At 37.2% G+C, this 22,133-nt stretch overlaps 1 protein-coding gene across 1 annotated transcript in view; it reads right to left on the reverse strand.

The window, feature by feature from the left end:
• LOC117414560 (sodium- and chloride-dependent GABA transporter 2-like) overlaps positions 1-21,391 on the reverse strand; it is a 55,912-nt gene extending 34,521 nt beyond the window's left edge. The window contains exons 1-5 of the mRNA XM_034024327.3: positions 21,209-21,391; positions 12,133-12,333; positions 4,931-5,065; positions 3,590-3,730; positions 2,147-2,234 (exon numbers count right to left, since the gene is read on the reverse strand). Of these exons, the coding sequence (XP_033880218.2) occupies positions 2,147-2,234; positions 3,590-3,730; positions 4,931-5,065; positions 12,133-12,328 (560 nt within the window). The 5' untranslated portion in view covers positions 12,329-12,333; positions 21,209-21,391. The remainder of the gene's footprint in view (positions 1-2,146; positions 2,235-3,589; positions 3,731-4,930; positions 5,066-12,132; positions 12,334-21,208) is intronic.
• Positions 21,392-22,133: the final 742 nt, after the last annotated feature.

The raw sequence follows: 22,133 nt of genomic DNA on the forward strand, positions 1-22,133 counted from the left end.
TCTTTTTTATCTCAGTGTAAGTATAATGTAAGTATATAATGTAAGCATATAAGTATAGTGTAAGTATAATGACTTTCACTGAATTGTCATAAGCAAGTGTAAATTAATGCACAATGTTTATTTTAATTCTTGTTACGCTGTTATTGTGAAGGTGACCTTTTCTAGGGCAGTGGTTCTCAAACTTTTTGGACCTCGCCCCCCTTCCTCTTGTCTGTGGTACTTGATGCCCCCTCTGCCACACACATGTACTTATACCGGTAAAAATAATCTTCTAGAATGCCTCTGGCTTCTCTGTATGCCACTGCTGTTGTGTTTTTTATTTCTTTTGCATGAAACAGCCACCTATCCATCGTAACATACAAGCTAAAGACTCACCTCTTCAGACAGCACCTGTAGAACTCTTTTCCCTCTGGACACTTTATCACTCTTCCTTAATGCGCTTTACTTGCTCTTATCTGCTCCCTATTTTAATGCATTTAATCCTGTATTTTAGAGTACTGTAATCTGTCACAAGTGTTATTTAATCTGTAGTATTTTGTATTTAATTATATCCTGATGCATCAGTTGACTCCTCCATAAGTGTCCTAAAATTCGCACTGCATTGGGTTGACTTTGTTGTCCCCTTTAGTTAGTAGATTCCAAGTCTTGATAAATGTGATTAACAATAAAAGAGTTCAACCCAAAAAACATACCACAATCTATATAAGAGAACGGCAGTGTGGAGTAGTGGTTAGGGCTCTGGACTCTTGACCGGGGGGTCATGGGTTCAATCCCAGGTGGGGGACACTGCTGCTGTACCCTTGAGCAAGGTACTTTACATAGATTGCTCCAGTAAACACCCAACTGTATAAATGGGTAATTGTATGTAAAATAATGTAATTGTATGTAAAAATAATGTGATATCTTGTAACAATTGTAAGTCACCCTGGATAAGGGCGTCTGCATAGAAATAAATAATAAGAGAAAGCCTTTGAATGAAGGTGTGTGCTGGCTGTTCAGGTTTATCACTCAAATTAAATTTGCACCACTTTTAGTTGAAGTAAAAGAAAAACATTAATTTTACTGGTAACAAACATTATCGAGCCTTTAAAATTAAACTGTACATTTACAAAAAATGGTGCAAACTTCATTTTGGTCTAAAGGCCGTGATAAAAGAGGGCCACTGTGTTATAATAAACCCATTCTTTTGTTTTACTTCATTTTTCAGTGTATCTTATCGTTGCAGTTTCTGTTCATAACCTCTTGCGACCTCAGTACCTTACAGAATCAATTTAATTTTGTACAGTATACAGGGCTTCTGATTTTTGGATTTAACCAATAAAAAAAACGATAAAACACCCAATACAAAAAAAATGCATATCCAAGAAACACTGGAAATGGTTACTCAATTCGTTGATTTGACCTCTTTCCCTGTGAAAAACATAAATAAAATACAGTAACCTCCAAAAAAAAAAACGTCCTTAGTGCAGCTGGGCAATGTCCCTCCTTCCTGACACTGATTCATTCAGAATACTTTAAACCCACCCAAACTACTGAGTGGCAGCACATTCCTACATTTCTATTGGAGACTCCGCTTGTGAGATTTAAAATGAGATTACAATTACTTGGAAGTTGAGGGTTGTTCTTGCTCGCGAGATTTAAAGCTACAGTTTGATAGTATTTACGCACACTCGTGGAATTTAAAACATAATTGTGAATTGGCTAAATGTAAAAAAAAAATGCCTAAACACACAGGAAACCCAGAAGAAACATGCCTGTAACTGTAAGGATTTAAGGATTTCATTGTGGAAGACAGCAAATGAAAGAAGGTACAATTGAAGTGTGCACGTATTGTCAAGTTAATATTGTGACAGAAAAAAATAAAGAAACCGAAAACAATAATTTCATATAGTATAGAAAAAGCGAAAGCCCCGAAAAAAACATGAAACTTAAATATCTAAAAATAAGCACCGAAAAATGAAATTAATAAAAACCAAAAAACAGAAGCCCTAGGTGTACTGTACTGGGGTCGCAAAACGATAATAAAAACATGTTGTTTGCAAGTACAGAACAATGTGTATTTACAAAGTGAATGCTCCAGACTGAGGAAGTCCCAGTAAAGCAACACACAAAACAAAAAATACAAAATAAAACACACAAGACTTACTCCCAGAACTCTATGACGGGAGAGGTTGCGTTTGCTGGGGCTGTCCAGTTGTATGTTTCATTTCTCTTCTGAAACTCCACACAGGAACCTTGTAACCACAAGGACACAATATCATATGAGACAATACATTTTTAATACTGTGAATGTGCATGCTTTTCCCTGTTCTAAAGCTAGGGGTGGCAGAACTATATAAAGTAACATATCATGAGTAAGTATTTAACTGATAAGCAACTATCATTTAAAACAACAATCAATAGACATTCATTAGGAAAATACACCAATATGAAAATTGTTTCAAAACTTACATAGCGTTTTGATTTATACTATTTTTTTTTTAACTAACAAACATCCTAATAAACATACTCAGCATATGGAATATGAGCAAAGAATTGCATAACTACTGACTTCTATTAAGACCAGTCAAAAAGGATATGCCCCCCATTGCATATCTATGGACTGTAAATAACAGGGAACTAAACTGCAATACCTGTGCATATCAATCAAATATTTATTTATACCAGTCAAGATAAAGACTTACCCCTTTTCCATATGCCTTCTGTGGTATATTCAAAAAAAGCATAGTAAATGGAAGTGAAAGCTTGCTAAACAACAATACAATGCCATGGTGTGATGGGGGTGTGGGGTGCAGCCATTGAAATAAGGGAACAGACACTGTGAAGTTTCTTTGCAAACTGCTCAGGTGTTCAATGTACTCACTGGCAGCGCACACAAAAGAAAACCATAGCTGATACCAGCAATGGTAAAAACCAGGTAAAAATGCACAGCGGTGTAAAATTATCCAATACAAAAACCAAAAAGAATACACTGACACAGACAGCTGTAAATATAAGGTGCTGTGAACACAACAGTGTGCTGTTCCTGCTATAAGGAAGTCCGGCAAACACATCTCAAACTCACGATACTTTCCCAGTGCTAAAATCCCATTATCCTATTCAATAACAAAAACTGATCTCTGATCCCGGTACCACACTCGGTAGTCACGAGATTTAAAACAAAGGCTTTTGGCTGCTCACCACACTTGTTGTTTCCCTTACACAGGTGAAAGGACTGCTTTGCCCTGCCTCGAAGAAAAGGTGAGTTTTAGGAGCTCCCTTTTAGATGCTCTGCTGTGACGCGCGCACCAGCTAGTTAACGAATCACAGCCGACCAATTCAGCTATGATCCCCTGTAAACAAAACTCAGCTGGCAGCACGTCATAGGCAGAGCATCTGGCTCACTCCTGAAAATACACACATGCACCTGAGAAGGCAGTGATTGAACACAAGTTCCACAAAATGCATCTGTGGTTATGCCCGGTGGTCTCAAAAGATCAGTTGGACACTGCATAATGTCTACTAGGACAGCATTATTCAATGTTCCCTATGCTATTTACTCAGACATCCAATTTTACTCTCCATCTATAAATATGAAGGTAAGAAGTACCTGTGTTCCAGGTGTTGTTGCAGGATGCCCAGGGCAGTTCCCAAGTAAATGAGTTGCTTAAGTAGAAAATTCCCCAGGCCAGCACGATAATGTAATAGAAGTTAAGCAGGGCGACAATCACCTGGGTGGCATAACCGATACCTGCAAAGAGAGGCATGGAGAGAAGAGACTGCACTGTTAGTGTCAACAACCCCATACAAAGACACATATAGTAGCTACAGGAATTAAGGCTATCTGTTGAATACGGGAGATCAGTCTTGGACTTAGATCTGCAGGAACTTAACAGAACTTGGTCTACCCTTCTAAACGTTAGTAAAAGTGTAAAAAAAAACTAAAAAAAACAACCAACATTGGTAAATTATAAGTACGCATTGTAAAGCCCAGAGAGGTTAAATCATATTAAAAAACAGTGAACCAGTGCTAAATGTATGGTATAACCATGGGAAAACTGTAAAATTACTGCACAAATTTACCAGGGTAAACTTTTATAAGGGGCACCCCACTGAGTATAAGGTGCTGCAGCGCTGGGGCTTGCATAGTGACAGTCCCTTCAGAACTCAATTAATGAACTGGACTGAGCGATAAACCAAGATCCTGTCTACTTTGAAGGTATATAAATGATCCAAGGTCTTTTGAAGAGAAACAGGTAGTTAGCCATGATTCTGCCGGACTACATTCACCAATACCTTAGTTCATTATAATACAAGCCTTCAAATCACTAAAAAAGCATCCCATTAAAACAAGTGCTTGTTGATCATGCATACAAATGTCTTTCATTGCTAATAGGCCAGTCTCTATGAAAGAATTAATTTTCATTTAAAAGTACTTCTTCCCTTGCTTCAGCAGTGACTGGATAGCCCAAAGCTGCCTCCCCGCCCCACCCCTTGTTTGCGTATTTTCTGAAGTCATTATTTTATTACTATAACATCTCAAAAAGCTCTGCAAATGTCTGTGATATTCTTTAACCCCTGGATGCGGAAGCAGCTATCTTGTTTGTTTATGGCCGTGTTATCTCTGTGGTGACATTGGGTAGTGTTTTGGTAAAAACAATTTATGTGTTTAATGTAAGTGTTTAATCAGCAGAAAAATATTGAAGTGGTGTGTACTGTAGTAAAAAAAATATATATATATCCTTTTCGGGTTTTTTGCTTTTCTTCCAACGGCTCTTTTTAAAAAGCTCTTTTAGCCAAAAAGGTTGGGCAATTCTGCTTAAAGCTAGTTACTCAGAATCAGTAGATTGAGCAAAACTGGTTTCTGAAAGGAAAAAAAAACAAAACAGTTTGACAAGTTGGGGCAAAGAGCTACGAGAATCTATACTTATTTTATATTGACTTTAATTACCTTCAAAAAGAGGGCTGATTTTTCTCCATGATGTCACACCCCCTTCACTAGTGTATTGTCCCAGTGCTGTCTCCAGAAAGAATACAGGGATCCCACAGGTGAAGAAGAAGATGAGATAAGGGATGAAGAAGGCACCTGAATGAAATAAAAAAATAAAACAGCTTGACCTCCAATATAACCTTGTAACGGGCAAATTCCAAACTTGGGGAACCAGCCGACAGCGAAATAGAACAAAAAACACAAGGGCTCAAAATGAACCAATTTATTACCACACACCAGTGAAGACCCTAGTCAGGAATGCAGTTTAACACAGCTGGCTCTTTATTATACTTCCTTTCTCTGGAACCAACAACAGAAAACACAACCAGGTCACCGCTCTACCCGAATACAGTCCTGGTGGACCTGGTTGGAGACAAGCCGACATAAAAATAATAAACATTTGGATAAATATGTTCAAATAAGGCACTTAAGAGAACTGGTAAAAACACAGAGAAAACAACCAAATAAACGATACAACGCACACAGAGTTGAACACGGCAACCCTCTGTGAAGGGACACCGCTACAAATAAATATACAGGAAGTACCCTGTTTAAAGGACACAGAAGGACCTTTTTATTTTATTGTGTTACATGTTCCCATGTGTTGCTACAACTGTTTATGTAAGGTGTGTGTTTTAATAATTTTTTTTTTTACATTTTGACCACTTTTATAAACTTTTAAATTGCATTCCCTGCTTCAAGATGGCTTTACCAGTGAGTAGGAGGATGATGGGAAATGTAGTTCTGAGAAGTCCGTGCGGGTACATTAGAAGCCATCTAGAGGCAGGGAATGCAATTTAAAAGTTTAAAAAAGTGGTCAAAATGTAAAAGAAAAAAAAATTAAAACAATACACACACCTTACATAAACAGTTGTAGCAACACATGGGAACATGTAACACAATAAAATAAAAAGGTCCTTATGTGCTCCTTAAACTTCTTTGTTGTTGTGTGGGGTGCTTTATTTACACTAGAACAGTGATTAAGCCCCCGAAAGAAGCAACGGTCAAGGACACGAACACATTTTGTCACAATGTATAAATCTATATTGAGGATGAAGAGTAATTGATACACAGATAACTTACTTGTAATACATCGCTACTTGGATATAGTGCTGATCATCGTCGCCACACACTTTGGGCCTGATTTTCCAAACTTAGTAAAAGACTTACTAATGAGTAAGATCAGCAGTTTTGACAAAATTTTAATTAAATGTACCCTATTTTGTCTTTTGAGTAATTATAGCTTCCAGTGAATTTACTGATTGATTTTGCAAACATTGACTTAAGTTTATATATATAAATTTACTGAATATATGTACTGCCCTTACTCATTAGTAAATCCTTTACCAACTTTGGAAAATCAGGCCCTTTCGTATAATTTTTAAAACAGATTTGCTAGTCAGCAGGGCAAATACTTAAATTAACACTCTGTTATGAATAAGCATAAAACCATTTAAAAATGCAACTTGTTTAGTTTATTAAGAAGAGAAAGGGAGAGCAGTGGGTGTTTAGCTGCTACAGCCTTCATCAGCATTGGAGAAATGAAATAAAGATTTACCGTAATCGAATGCTTTCAGATATACAAACACATTTTTTTTTAAATGTTTACATTAAGATCAATAATAGTGATTACTTTTGTTGTTTAAGGTGCTCTTAATTTTTTTTTTTTATTCCAGCTTAGACTTTTTTCACATAGTTAATATAACTGCCATTTTTTCTCTCACACAATACTCACTCAACTTTTGAATCATTAACCAACTGGATTTATGAGTAATTTAACACAACAAAACTTTATGTAACTAGCTTGGACACAAGCATGGCTTTAATTTGTATCTTTATGGGAGTTACAATACTTACATTCAAAAACTAAGTAACCTACTTGCATCGTGTACATTAAGAAAATAATGATATATTCGTTTTCTCTAAGAGAATCTCTCATCAAGCAGCTTCTTGAAGGATCCCAGGGTGTCAGCTTCAACAACATTACTGGGGAGTTGGTTCCAGACCCTCACAATTCTCTGTTTAAAAAAAGTGCCTATTTTCTGTTCTGAATGCCCCTTTATCTAATCTCCATTTGTGACCCCTGGTCCTTGTTTCTTTTTTCAGGTCAAAAAAGTCGCCTGGGTCGACATTGTCTATACCTTTTAGGATTTTGAATGCTTGAATCAGATCACCGCGTAGTCTTCTTTGCTCAAGACTTAATAGATTCAATTCTTTTAGCCTGTCTGCATACGACATCCCTTTTAAACCTGGGATAATTCTGGTTGCTCTTCTTTGCACTCTTTCTAGAGCAGCAATATTATTTTTGTAGTGAGGTGACCAGAACTGAACACAATATTCTAGATGAGGTCTTACTAATGCATTGTAAAGTTTTGACATTACTTCCCTTGATTTAAATTCAACACTTCTCACAATATATCCGAGCATCTTGTTGGCCTTTTTTATAGCTTCCCCACATTGTCTAGTTGTTAAAATGGATGCAAAACGAAAATGTCCAATCCAGATAAAAAATAAAATAAAAAATAAATAAAAAATGACCATCTTATATTACCGACAAAGCGTTTTCCGAAAGCTAATGTCAGGTCTTAAATTCAAAGATTACTATCCTATACCTCTATTCAGATTCCCCAAAATGTGCAATCAACGTTTCCAACAGCTTCTTGTTCTATATTACCAGTTTCTTTTGCAGACATTATTTTAAATTCTCACGTCATTTTAAAACTGGAAAACATTTGCTGGTTCAGTATGGGCTATTAACAAATGTATTACTTTTATCCCTAACTAGACAAATGGATGCATACAGACTGACTACAGATTATTATTTTCTGTTTTCTAAAACCACGTGCAGGAGAAATGGGTCAAAGTGTGCACATGCGCAGTATGCTATTTCAATAAGTTTTCTGAAAAGTGTGTTTACATGATATACATTTTGTTAGTTTTCGGAATTTAATCGCAAATTTCTAGGTGCTGTTTTCCAAAAACTGACTTTTGGAATATTCCAATACATTTTCCGAAAACTGTGTTTACATGACTTTTGATACCGGAATTATTTTTCTGAAAAATATCGGAATTCTTATACTCATGTAAACTCACTTACTCTCAGAGAAGATGAATGTATCCTACCTGGTTACAATGCATATTACAAAAAACTGCACAACTATATTGTTGTCGGTGTGTTTTTAATGTTTGATGTTGAATTGAACATTAAAACTGGTATTTTTTGTGTTGCAACACAATTTTAAATTGATATTGTAACGTGGAGGTATAAAGGAAGCAATCCAGGTAAGTATTCTGGTCTCAAATGCACAGTTTATTTAACAAGAAAGAGCAGTTCAATAAAATACCTGTCACCCAAGGCAAGTGGAGCATGGTCTCGCATAATTTTATTTTTTATTTTTAATTAATTAATTAATTAATTAATTTATTTGCATATTCATATTATTTAATTGAGAACTATAAACACATTTAAGCATATTAAATAAATTTAAGTACACAGAAGCGCTAGCGAAAGGAAAGATGAAATAATGTAACAACTCATGGCACTGGGGAGACCCTTTCTGAACATTGCTATGGTAACCACAGAACTGAACACAATATTCTAGGTGAGGTCTTACTAATGCATTGTAAAGTTTTAACATTACTTCCCTGGATTTTAATTCAACAGTTTTCACAATATATCCGAGCATCTTGTTGGCCTTTTTTATAGCTTCCCCACATTGTCTAAATGAAGACATTTCTGAGTCAACATAAACTCCTAGGTCTTTTTCATAGATTCCTTCTTCAATTTCAGTATCTCCCATTGTAGCAGGGCAGGGCCCTGCCTGTAAATAATATTGTTATGTGGTGATTTGGTGGTGGTTGGCAGGGATGGGGTTAATTTCCTATCATGTATGACGGCGAGCGCCGCAGGATTTATTATTTATGTATAGATGACGGCGTAGCCGTGTTGTGGTTTTATATTTTGTTTAGCGTGGATGGGTAGTCCCATCCACAGTTTAAAAAACTCGTGCAGAAGGTGAACCATCTCCCGAATTAATTACGGGATTCATTTTGTGGCTAATTGGGAGATGGTTCACCTTAATAAAAGCCTGCAGCTCTCGGCACTGGTGGTGGGTGTTGTAGGAGCGAAGAGAGCGAGAGCAGAGCGAGAGCGGAGCGATCGTGTGAAAACGAAACTAAATTAAATTATAACATACAGGAAAAGTGACAGCGACTGCCCAGCCTGACCTGTATGGTTTATTTATTATTTATTGTTAATTTTGTGCTCGAGATTTGTGTTTGTTTACTCTTTTATTTTGCTCTGTGAGCGCCAGTGTTTTTGTTTAAATATTTTATTCATTTTTGCTACCTTTAAAAAAACGGCAAACCCGCCTTTTTGTTTTAAACTGCAGTGTTTGTAGTTCCTGCTTCTACCGTGATGTCACCACTCAGCCACCCTGTCACACCCATATTATATTTATAATGCACATTTTTATTGCCTGCGTGCAGTACTTTACACTTTTCTCTATTAAATGTCATTTGCCATGTGTCTGCCCAGTTCTGAATGCTGTCTAGATCATTTTGAATGACCTTTGCTGCTGCAACAGTGTTTGCCACTCCTCCTATTTTCGTGTCGTCTACAAATTTAACAAGTTTGCTTACTATACCAGAATCTAAATCATTAATGTAGATTAGGAATAGCAGAGGACCTAATACTGATCCCTGTAGTACACCACTGGTTACCTTGCTCCATTTTGAGGTTTCTCCTCTAAATTAGTACTTTCTGTTTTCTACATGTTAACCACTCCCTAATCCATGTGCATGCATTTTCTTGAATCCCTACTGCGTTCAGTTTGAGAATTAATCTTTTATGCGGGACTTTGTCAAAAGCTTTCTGGAAATCTAAATAAACCATGTCATATGCTTTACAGTTATCCACTGTCGATGTTGCATCCTCAAAAAAGTCAAGCAGGTTAGTTAGACACGATCTCCCTTTCCTAAAACCATTCTGACTGTCTTCCAGGATACAGTTACCATATACTGTAGGTAATTTTCCATTTTGGATGTTATTATGGTTTCCAGAAGTTTACATATAATAGAAGTCAGGCTTATTGGTCTGTAGTTCCCTATTTAAACCCAGTCACAGCTCAGCTCTTTCTCTTGCATTTTGCTTTTTTGCATACACTGCAACCCGTTCTCCCTCCCTGCCGGATCTCCTCAAAACACTGCATTAATTTCTCTATCTCATCATTTCTCAGATGGAAGCTCAGTACCGTCTACTTCTAATGCAGACCTCTACCCAGCAACCAGACCTGCTGCCCCGGCACTACGGAGATGAAAACGCCCCCGCCAGCAGGCTCAGCCTCCGGAACAGCTATTTTATAAGGATTGGCCACTCACAAAACTCTTAAAAAGCACTTAAGCAATTTGTTAATGACAAAAGTATTGGTACCTTTACATTATGTCTATAAAAATGTAATAGAACCAATTAAAAACATATATAGTAATTGACTGAAAACCATTATACACTATCTGAGCTGCATTATAAAGTTAATAGCCAGAAAAAGATGTAATTATTTCCTATCTGTTGAAGAAGAATGTTTTGGCAACACAGCAGATGGCACAAAGGAGTTGGATTCATATTTGCACAGCAAACTGCAACAAAGAAAACAGCTACAGAACAGTCTCAAATATGGAATACCAAAATCCACAATCAAGAGCAATTATCAAGAAGTACCACAGAACAAAGTAAACTGAAACGCTTGAAAGAAGTGGACACACAAAGAACATTACGGGTACAGCAGGCAGCAGAAACGCCAGGGACTTAAAAAAAGATTTTGAAGCATCAAGCATAATAGCCCATGAAAGAACTGTCCAAAGGCACCTGAACACAGCAGAGTTGTAGACCTCACTGCAAACCACTTTTAAAATAATTCATAAAACACATTGCCAAGAAATATGAACAGGAATCTGAAGCATTCTTCAACAAAATTCTCAGATCCAATGAGACTAAAATATAACTTTTACCCAAACATAGATCACGTTATGTTTGGAGAAAAAACGGAACCCCTTCAATGAAGAAAACCTGCAGTTAAACATGGAGGTGGTCGATCATGATGTGGGGGAGTTTTAGCAGTTCATGGACTGGAGACATTCATGTGATTGAAGATCGAATGAATGCAGCCATGTATCAAACATTCTACAAAGTACAATGATACCATCTACTTGATTGGCAGACAGTTTCCAACATGACAATGACCCAAAGCATACAGCCAAGTCAACTCTGGAATTTCTGAAGAAAATGAAGATAAATTCTGGAATGGCCTTCGCAATCACCAGATTCCAATCCAATAGAAGTGCTTTGGATTGACCTTAAAAAAGCTGCAGCCACGCATTGTGTATCCAATCTGTCTGAACTGAAGGAAATATGCAAGGCAGAATGGGCCCAGATTTCACCAACAAGATGTAACATACTGGTTAATAGTCATCATAAACGGCTGAAAGCTGTAATAAAAGCAAAAGGAGGAGACAAAACTAAAGCAGGATGCCAATACTTTTATCATGAATGAATACTTCAAAGTTTGTTTGTTTTTTGATAAAGGTTATTATTACTATAAATTGTATATTCTGCTTTTTGTTTTATTAAAAAGTGGTTAAAGTTTACTAAATGCTTGTCCTTAATCGGTTACCTTGAATTATGGTACAATAAGCGTAGGGTGCCAATAATTTTGTCAGTGAAGATTTTAAAACATTAGATCTGTTACTACAATAGGTTCAAAAAAGTTTCCATGGAAATCTGTTATGCTTCCTAAGTCATTTCACTGTGTCAAAACATATTACTGGATGAAAGTAAGTCAGTCAATAGGGGAAGTAAGAAGGCGTGGGTAAAATTTTACCCTTCAGGTGAAATGACTAAGGAAATGCTTCTTGAAAGCATGGCTTGCAGTCTCATTAACCTAGTGTAATACAAGATATCATATTTTAAAACAGACATACATGTTAACTATAACTTGTTTCTTGCAAAACTGCACACCTATAAAACAAAATGGAAGGTAATATTTATGGGATTATTTTTTCAAGCTACAGTCACTTTAAGAGTCGCTTAAATGGTGGGTGATGAAGTTTATAGCACATATTTGACAGATATTTTATTATGAATGCATTTATATAGTGTTGCTACTCACCTCCTCCATTCCTGTAGCAGAGGTAGGGGAACCTCCAAACATTCCCCAGTCCAATAATCTCCCCAGCCACTGACAGCACAAACTCCAGCTTGTTATTCCACTGTCCTCTATCCTCTATCTTCTCCTTGCTCTCAGGGTAGACATCCAGGGCCTGGTTGTGCCCATTGGCAATGTCTGCTGGGGGCTTGCTTTCCATTCAGCCTATACAACAACACAGGGAATAGAATTGAAAATGCAATACCTATAGAAGCTGGGTATTGTCTGAAAGACTGACCCAGATATGTTGTATATAAAAGCTGCATCTCCCTATTGCAAGGCTGTTTAAGTCACTATGGACAAGGCAACAGATCTGAAAGACGCGCAAGTTGCTAGCCTAGTTAGCCAGATCTCTGTTCTAAAATGTGACAAGGACACTTGGGTTAAGGCCATTACTAAGGGATCTTTAATTTTGATCAAAGGACCTCTTATCCATATTGTATTCCCTTCTACAAAGCCGCCTCTATACTAAGATCATACAGGCAATGTGTTTGAGTCATCCCTAACAACAGGTGATGAGATATGTTGCTCAGAGGGAATATATTAGGCTCAGGTTAATATAAAATCACACACAAAATAGCACCTCTTAATACACATATAAACTTGTATTGTATTGTGAGGTATTATAGCAAGGATCCTGTGAACTGTGACTTTTTAGAAAAAGGAGGGGTTGAAAAAAAGAGAAGCTATGAGATCATGTTCCAATATTTTTGGAAATAAGTTGCATCCAATGAATTTTGAAGGTTGTTGAGCAACTCCAATTAGTTTAAAAAAAGTTGACCGGATCCTTCTAGAATTTACTCAAAAGAACTGTCAAGGCAGATTGATGATCAGATTTAACTGGGACTCCTGATGTATTCAACGGAGGGAAAATCCTATAAAAACCAAGGTAAAACCCCAGTCAAGTATCGCTCGACTTGCTAACTACAAGTTGTGTGGTTCATGCTCTGAAGATCTCTGAAAAACTGACTGCTGTTTGGTGGTATTCACAAGTCTCTGCCTTTTGAAGACAGTTCTTATTTTTCATATATCCTACACTACTCTTCCATATACTGGAAGGTAAGCATATATTTGAATTTAATATCTCTTTTATATTGGACGCATTGCTATAAGATAAAGGATTTATATTTTAGCTGTTGAGAGTGATATATTGAATCTTCTAGAACGTAGCGATGGACGCTTTAGCTTTTTGCATTTTATAGCCTGAAGGCTAATCATATAATTAACCATATCTGTATTACTGTATTGAAGTACTAATGCTGTTAAACCTGTAAAGGCACTGGAAACGCCCAGTGGCTTGCAACCACTTGATCAATTTTTAAAGTATTTAATAAACCGAAAACACTACTACTGCTCTGATTTGTTAAAACTTCAAATTAAATGATGATTAAAAAGTTGTCTGGACATATAGCACGCACAGTGCACGAACAAAACCACTTACAGGAGTTTGAACATCTGTCTTCCTTAAACGTCTCCTCTGGGTTTAAGAGTCTGCTCAGAGATTATATATATATTCTTTTTTTCTCCGGAAAAAGCAGAGAAAACCATTCAATGGCCGAGTGGGAGCAAAAGGAGCCGAGACAAGCCGAAAAAAAAGGCGTATCTCATGAATAGTCATACTTGCCCCTGGCATCAAATAACGGCGGCCATAAGGAAACAAGCTGGCTGTGACTGCATCAGTGCTCAGAGAATATGACGGACATTTGCAGAGCTTTTTTGAGATGTTATAGTAATAAAATAATGACTTGGATCGCATTTGAGGCATTTGTTAATAAAAACGAGTGATCAGGAGATGACTGATCGGTATGTACGACTATTATTATTATTATTATTTGTTTCTTAGCATATGTGAAAGCTATAGCGAATGAAAGGGTGGGGCGGGGCTGGAGATGCCTAGTGAGTGCTTTGTTGATATGCAGGGCCTTTTAAACCCGTTTGACTGTGGAAAAAAAATACTTTTAAACAGCGCGTGTGAAAATAAATTGGACCTGACGCGTCTGACACGCACTTAATAAATGGACTGCAAAGGGTTAAAGTCATCATTTAAATTAGACAAATCCTTGGTACAAAGCATGTGCTCTGAACGTGCAGTGGTCAATAGCTCAGATAATCAGGTAGTATGCTGAATAGTTTCTAGTTACAAATTTAAAGTCGAATCAAATTCGTACATGCAGTTAGGACCTATCCAATAATAATCTTATTGGATTCTAATAACCTCAAAAATGGCTGCTAAGAATGTCAAAACCAAGATTCTTCACAATCTGATGAGACTTTTTTAAGATACAGCAACAAATATAAGGACATACCATGATGTGCATTCACAGAATTAATAACATTCTATCAAAATGCAAGTTTTCAGCAAAATCGGGTGACCGGTTTACAATACACTATTATCCCAATCAATACCAAGCCAATACCAGCGACAGCATGGGAGCGACATTGTGTGAGAAGTGCATCGTTTTAAAAGTGCAGAGCAGGAAGGAAAAATTAAACCTGGAATTGCTTTCATCAGAAAATACATTGATTGGGAAATTAATGCAGCTTAAATTCTAACAGCTGCGTGTCTTTTTCTGATCACAAACTGAAACTCAGAGCAACTGATTCAAATTCAGTGCCGTTCTGAGACAAGGGGAAGGGGCAGAGCTACCAGCACAACAGAACACAACAAAGTGAGGCAGTTATGTATTTCCAGCTGTGCACAAAAATTGACACGGCACAAAACAGTTGCGCGAAGTTGGAAAATAGCATTTTTTGGTCAATTTGCAAATGTGTTTGTGCCTCACAAAACCACCTGCGCATTCATTACCAATATAACAGAAATGCACAAGAGCTACGCGTGAATGCGCAGAATTGGAATACTACACGACAATGGACTGTTAACAATACCCTGTCAAGCAGCTATCATAGGTGTACAGTACATACCAATATTCCTCAGACGAGTCTACACTCAAATGTAACCTGCACATGCAATGCAGAATCAAAGCTCAACACACATCGGTAGCATTGGAACCCCCGAAGTTGCATGCCCACCCCCACAAATATATAAATAAGCTTCTAAATGGAGAAATGAAACAATGGACCACAGGATAGTGTAGGCTATTCAACATGCGGTGAGGTCAGTGGTTGGGTAGGCACTGGCCAGTCTCACACCTCAATTTACATAGATTCGATTGGCAGGCTTATAGAGAGCAGAATTCTAATTATGCACGGTTGGGAACGAGACTGTTATTGACGCAGCTCAACGAAAACCCCGATGTAATTACACGATTCAACCGACAGATGGCACTGAATTTCAATACCTACTTTATTATTAACTGACCTCAATGTCAAATTGATGGTTATTATTGTCCACAAAAGAATGTACTGTAAAGCGTACACACTGATTTAATTCATACTATTAGTGTTTTTATATAAATGCCCAAATCTACAGTTAACCTGTTACCGTTCTTTAAACATTTGCTCACCAATACCCGACAATTAAAATGAAAATAAATACTTGCACTTGCATATCTACTTGTATATGAAGTCCATCCTTCTCTCCTTCTGGACGAAGATGTCCGTGACATCATTGTAGAATTGCTCTCTCTTGGTCTGAAGTTTTAAAAGTCTCTCATTTTCAATTGAAATAAGCGCCAGGGGTGAGTGCCGCCCTGTGCTTTTTTCTCACTCATTGGTGAGACTATAAGGTTGGAACACGCTTGCGCGACTGAGTAGAGCGGCTTACGTTTAAGTTCAATGGTAGGGAAAGGTAGAGTGCATCACTGCCTCTCATCTTTTCATCAAATTTTGTAAATTACCAAAAAGAAATCCACTATGCAGAAATGCGTTGTGACAACGAAAGGTAATGAACAGTCATACACAATTTATTATATATATATTTTTTTTTTGCTGGATTCTCACTAGGTAGGCAGTGCCTACCTTGCCTACCCTGACCGCACGTCACTGGTATTTTTGCCAGTTCCTTGGCCTTCTGCTCTCCAAACATTTCCTTTACAATTTCAGTGGCACATGGCATTATCAACTCCTCGACAATCATATGCAATTTTTTTGCTTTAGCAATTTTCTGTATCAACTTGTGTTGTGCAATTACTTCCTGGTCTGACATCACCCCTACAGCCATCCTTGTCGCAGGTAGTGTGATAAATGAGAATTTAATGCATACTCTCTCTACCCACCCCTCGGTTGGGCATTTCATTCTCATGTCACACACTACCTCATGTAGTATTCTCTATATATAGAGTATTGCCAGGTAAAATATTCTTCTTTGTAATTCCAAACTGCAATGGAAAATGCGCAGTTGTCAGGGATTATGTTTCTATCAAATTAAAGTAAAAGTCTAGAATGGTTTGCCTCTAGTAATTGGCATCTAAGTCCATTGAATTGAATGGAAAGGCAAGGGCTGGACTCAACCACAAACCATACAGTTAAAAAGCAAACATCTTACCATTCAACTAAAAAGTCAGCTCTGTAGTCGAGAGGTAAGGATAGTATTATTTACTCATCCGCTGCTAGACTGATTACACTTTCCCAAAGCACTGTGTCCAAGCAGAAGAATGAGTCTACCTTTTTGGATTTCACTGCTGTAACCTGTATGATTTATATAAAAATAAAAGTTTACTTGTTTGGTCCTAATTTACACAATGTACAATCATGTAGGACTGTGGAAGAATACAATGATTAATTCCATGTGTCACACTTGAGATTTCCCAGATGCCATTGGGTTGTTTAACAACCTTACCTACTGTATTATTGAAATGTTTATAATATGTTTTTATACAGTATTAGTTGGCTGAATTAAGTGTTTAACCGAGGAGAATTGTAAACGTGTGCATCTTTGCAAACGCAAAAGACATCTTGCATGCAATGTGTGCATATTATGTAAAAAAGAATAACATATAATTTTTAACACTGTAGATGTAGGTTCTCAGTATTGACTATAAATTTAGTTTTATTTTTTACCATAGTATTTTTCTCTAACATGCATGTTTTTGCAGGTATTTCCAAAACTTTTGGTTAACAGGATGGCATTTATATTTGACCCTTCTTTACAGTACCCAATATGCAACCACAGAGTAATATTTCTCCAGTATTCATATTTCTCCATAGCTGTTCTACTTGGTTCCCTGAAACATGCATGGCAAATGCCTTGTCTGGTGATTTGTCTACATCATGACCTATCAACTCTCACCACTACACCTGCTTCTATGCTATATTGAAAGAGCTCAGAGTTGAAAATCCTAGTGCCGCTACTGAGCGTTCTAGCTGCTCCCCGTTTGTGAAAGTTCCCAATACTGTATAATTATGAATGCTGAAAGGCCAATGATAAAACTTGCTATTGTGTTAAGCTTGTATCAAATAATGCGATCGCTTTTAATTATTGTTGTTGATACAAGGTTAGATATTTAGCCACCATTTAGTTACCAGTTCTACTATTTTAGGACTATAATATGTCCATACTATCATACGCTGATGTAATGAGGGTGGGTATAGAATGGGTTACCAAATCATGTTATTGATGCTGAAACACTTGGATCCTTTAAGACTCAACTTGATCAAGTTTTGAGATCAGTCAGCTACTATAAAACCAGATGAGCACAGATGGGCTGAATGGCCTTCTCTCACCCATAAATCTTATGTTCTGTTATGTATTATGGTCTGTTTTTTTTAATTTAAATTAAACCCAAATCATGAAATATTTGTGTAAATTATGAAGATTGCTTTACTCATTGAGATATTTTTTCAGTACTCCCCAAAGGTGCTGTATTAGAGGCACTAGAAGTATGGCCAAGCAGTTGCAATTTAAGCTCCCCTCCATTTCCCCATTAAGCGTGACCCTGGAAGAACCATCTGTTTAAAGAATGCTTCCACTGGCACAAGTGGACCAGAAGGTTCCAAAGCACATAGTATACTTCCACTGGCCTTTTTACAGGGCTGTACCAGAACCAGACCTCAAAACACTGTATCTGAATTTACTCCAAACAAGACTGTTACAAAGGGGGCATCCAGAAGCGATAACATAGTGTAGATTCACCTAGGCCTCTTGAAGTAAACAGGCTAGTGCATGTAGCCACTCCCTAACTCTTGTCATGCAGTATATTATCTGATGAATGAAGGAGAAAGGAGGGTCACTAATGATGTTTACTCAAGCAAATACCATGGTTTCAGATAATTGCAGTTGTATAGAGCAGTGGGGCGCTGACTTTTTCATATTCATAGAATTTTGTTGCTGCTCCCCTCCCTGCTTACACACACATTAAAACGTTAGAACTTAACTTTATATTTTAACAGTTTTTTTCCCCAGATTTAATGTAAATCACTTTCTAGCGTGATCGTCAACGGCTAATTTGAAAAGGCAAGAACTTGGACTAATTAGCTGTAATCTATGTATTTATTGAAAAATGTTCTATCCTTTTTAAAAAAAACAAAACAAAAAAAACTGCCCCTTTAGTCAGTTGTTCCCACCCCCACCCCCACCCCCACCCATTTGATACAATAAAGTTTAAGCCAAACCTTAGAAACTTAAATAAGCACGTCAGCAGGGTTGGTTGTTAGTAGCTTATTGTAGTACCATAGTTGTAGCTCTACAGGACCTCCAAGCTGTACATTTAAGGATGCTGGAAGTGGTTTGTGAATAGTTACATACCAAACTGAATTCCTCATAAATCTTAAATGAATATATAAATAAAGAAAATGTATTTATTTATTTTATTCATTCCTACCTCCCGTATTGATTTTATTGACCCTGGGAACAACGAGCAGCCCCGCTTCCTGTGATCCAAGAGTGCGATTTGGGAGATACGCGGTCAGCAGCTCCTGCAAATAGCTAGGTGCTGCTCTATCAAGGCTTTATAGGTCAATAATAAGATTTTAAAATCAATTCTATATTGTACAGGGAGCCAGTGCAAGGAGGCTAAAACTGGGGTGATATGTACATATTTTTTGGTTTTAATCAAAATTCTAGCAGCGGTGTTCTGAACAAGCTTTAGGCGGACACCGCACGTTTTGGGATGCCAAACAGGAGTGCATTACAGTAATCAATTCTGGAAGAAACAAAGGCATGTGTTAGTCTCTCTGCGTCAGATAAGGAGATAATAGTTTGGCTAAATTTATTTCAGTTTTAGGATTTGATAAGACTGCTAGGGTCAAACTCATCTTAAATTTTTTAGTTGGTTATGGGAGCCTACAAAAATAACCTCTGTTTTATCTGAATTCAACATTAGGAAGTTTTGAGACATCCAGCACTTGATGTCAGCAAGGCAAGCAGCAAATAATACCCCGACAGACGTATCACCAGGTTTTAAAGACAATAATACAGCTGGGTGTCATCCGCATAGCAGTGGAAGTTCACACCATGTTTCCTGACGATATCACCCAGTGGTAACACATATAATGGAAATAGCAATGGACCCAGAATAGAACTTGTGGAACACCGCAATCAACTTTGGTCAATGCTGAGTTTTCCTCCCCAATACAGACAAATTGATACCTATCAGATAGGTAAGATTGAAACCAGGATAAGACAAGGCCAGACAGTCCCACTAAGTATTTGAGCCGATTTAATAAGATGGAGTGGTCTACGGTGTCAAAAGCAGCACTCAGGGCAAGAAGAATTAGAACTGACGGAAAGCCCAAGTCATTTACAACTTTGACAAGGGCTGTCTCTGTACTATCATTGTGGCATCCTCTAAATGTGAAATACAATATGTGAAGTACAAGAATTTAGCGATGGAGTACGCTAGAGAAAAATCCCCCTCACTCATCCCAGTCATTCTTTTACTTTTCTTTCTTTGATTTCCTCTTTCTGTGTCACTCCAAACACACACAGTTGTTAATTAGGACTACTTTGCTTTTTATAGTGTGTTCAGTTGTTAAAGTTTCTGATTGCACCACTAAATAAACCTGGTTTTAGCGGGTCTTAACACAGTGCTTAGTTGTCTATTTGCGACCCGACTGCACTGTTATCAGTGAATCGGCAAATAGGTTAATGATGGGGCAGGCGCTCTGTAACGGCGTAAGACATGTCTTCACAATACCATTTCAGTGCAGTATTTTTTTTTTTTTTACGTCTTCATTCCATTTGTGAGCCACAGAATGGGGGGCAAGCACCGTACACACTTGCACGTACATTTGCGCTGTGATCAGAACACAGCCCTAAGAGTTTTAGTTTATAGACAGTAAGAGTTTAAGATGTTTGTGTTAATAAGTTTTTTAAAACATACTTTTCATGTCTTTTCCTTGATAAACTATGTAAAATAGGTAGTAAATGAATACATGATTTAAATCAACGATTAAAAAAAAATGAAATCAAGTGTTAAATCGACTTGATTTAAATCAGCCAACCCTGCATGTCAGTAGATTTAGCATTTTACTCCAGCTCACTTTCAAAGTATATACATACCTTCTCACTGTCTGTTATAAAATAGTTAACAAGTGTGAAATTAAGCTACCAGTAATGTAGACAAACAAATTAAACTACAGGCAACTAAAAATGAATGCAAAATATTGCTCTTTCAACCCTTAAATACCTCCCGCCTCAACAAACTCAAGTTTGTAATAAAATATAGGAACATAGGGTGTAGATTTATTGTGTGTGTTGTTTCTTTCTACAAGGTAAAATGTACAGTATGTTTATTGTTAGGATGCATTAGGATACTCAATGTAAACAAGTGTAAATAAATTATTTAATTAGCTATATTTGCATTTAGTCTGTCGCAATAAAACAGTTTGCCCTTGTTTTTTTAATTTTGACTTATGAAATGTCTTAAGAGCCCTTTCCCTGGAACAAGTCCCCCACAGCTTTTAAAACTTTTTTTTGCCATTACACTCTGTCAACCACATGTGTGAACCCTGTACTACTGAATTGACATTATAAAACACACTACACTAGCAAACTAATACCACAATAGCATATACCTTCCTGAAGGCTTTTTTCATTAATAAATAGGGTGTTATGTACATAAATGCACAAACACTCAAAAGAAGTTTATATATATTATCTGAAATGTATTCCTACTTTAGAAGTATAAAGAACTATAATTACCTTTGTTTAATTAACCAAGTGCAGCCTCTTTGATTTTTCCAAAATTATTGATTCAGAAGCCCGTCTCTGACTATTTAAAGTGTGGATTGAGGGCAGGGTAACTGGTGTAATTCTAAACTTGAACCAACCCCCAATAACCCACCCTCTCCCACACAGTCGCAGTCATTGTGATCCATCGCTGTGGGAAACTTGCACTCAGATGTACACTGGAGGTCTGTGAGAGTTTGTTCTTTAGGCTGCATGATTGTGTAATCACCTCACACACCAGTGTGCCTATAAAACAGACAAACAGCCCAGGTGGGCGTGGTATGTACAGCAAGTTAAACTCAAACAGACTCCCCTCCTCACTCACACAAACTTTGTTTGTAAGTTGAATTGATGTCTGCTGGTATTAACTGGTTATATTTTGTTTCATAGTCCAAGAGTACAAGTTCCTTGCAAAATAAAAAGGGGAAACTGGTCATGCCATTTCCAGAATGCTATATTTGCTAACTTTGCCAATGCTTTTAGGTATGAGTTAGTTAAAAAGGTGTTGCTTAAGTTGTCAGTATGTTACAGTTATAGCAATAGTACTCAAAGAAATGAAAGAAGTTATTTACAAACTGCTAACCAAGATCATGCAACAGTCTCTTGACACAGCAGTTGTACCGACAGACTGGAGAATTGCAAACGTTAATACCGATCCACAAAAAGGGAGACAAAACCAAACCAGGTCACTACAGACCAATAAGCCTGACTTCTACTATATGTAAACTTATGGAGACTATAATAAGATCCAAAATTACCTATATGGTAACAGTATCCTGGGAGACAGTCAGCATGGTTTTAGGAAAGGGAGATTGTATCTAACCTGCTTGATTTTTTTGAGGATGCAACATCGACAATGGATAATTGCAAAGCATATGACATGGTTTATTTAGATTTC

The sequence above is a fragment of the Acipenser ruthenus genome, chromosome 7 (assembly GCF_902713425.1).
Source record: "Acipenser ruthenus chromosome 7, fAciRut3.2 maternal haplotype, whole genome shotgun sequence".
Classification (NCBI taxonomy): domain Eukaryota; kingdom Metazoa; phylum Chordata; class Actinopteri; order Acipenseriformes; family Acipenseridae; genus Acipenser; species Acipenser ruthenus.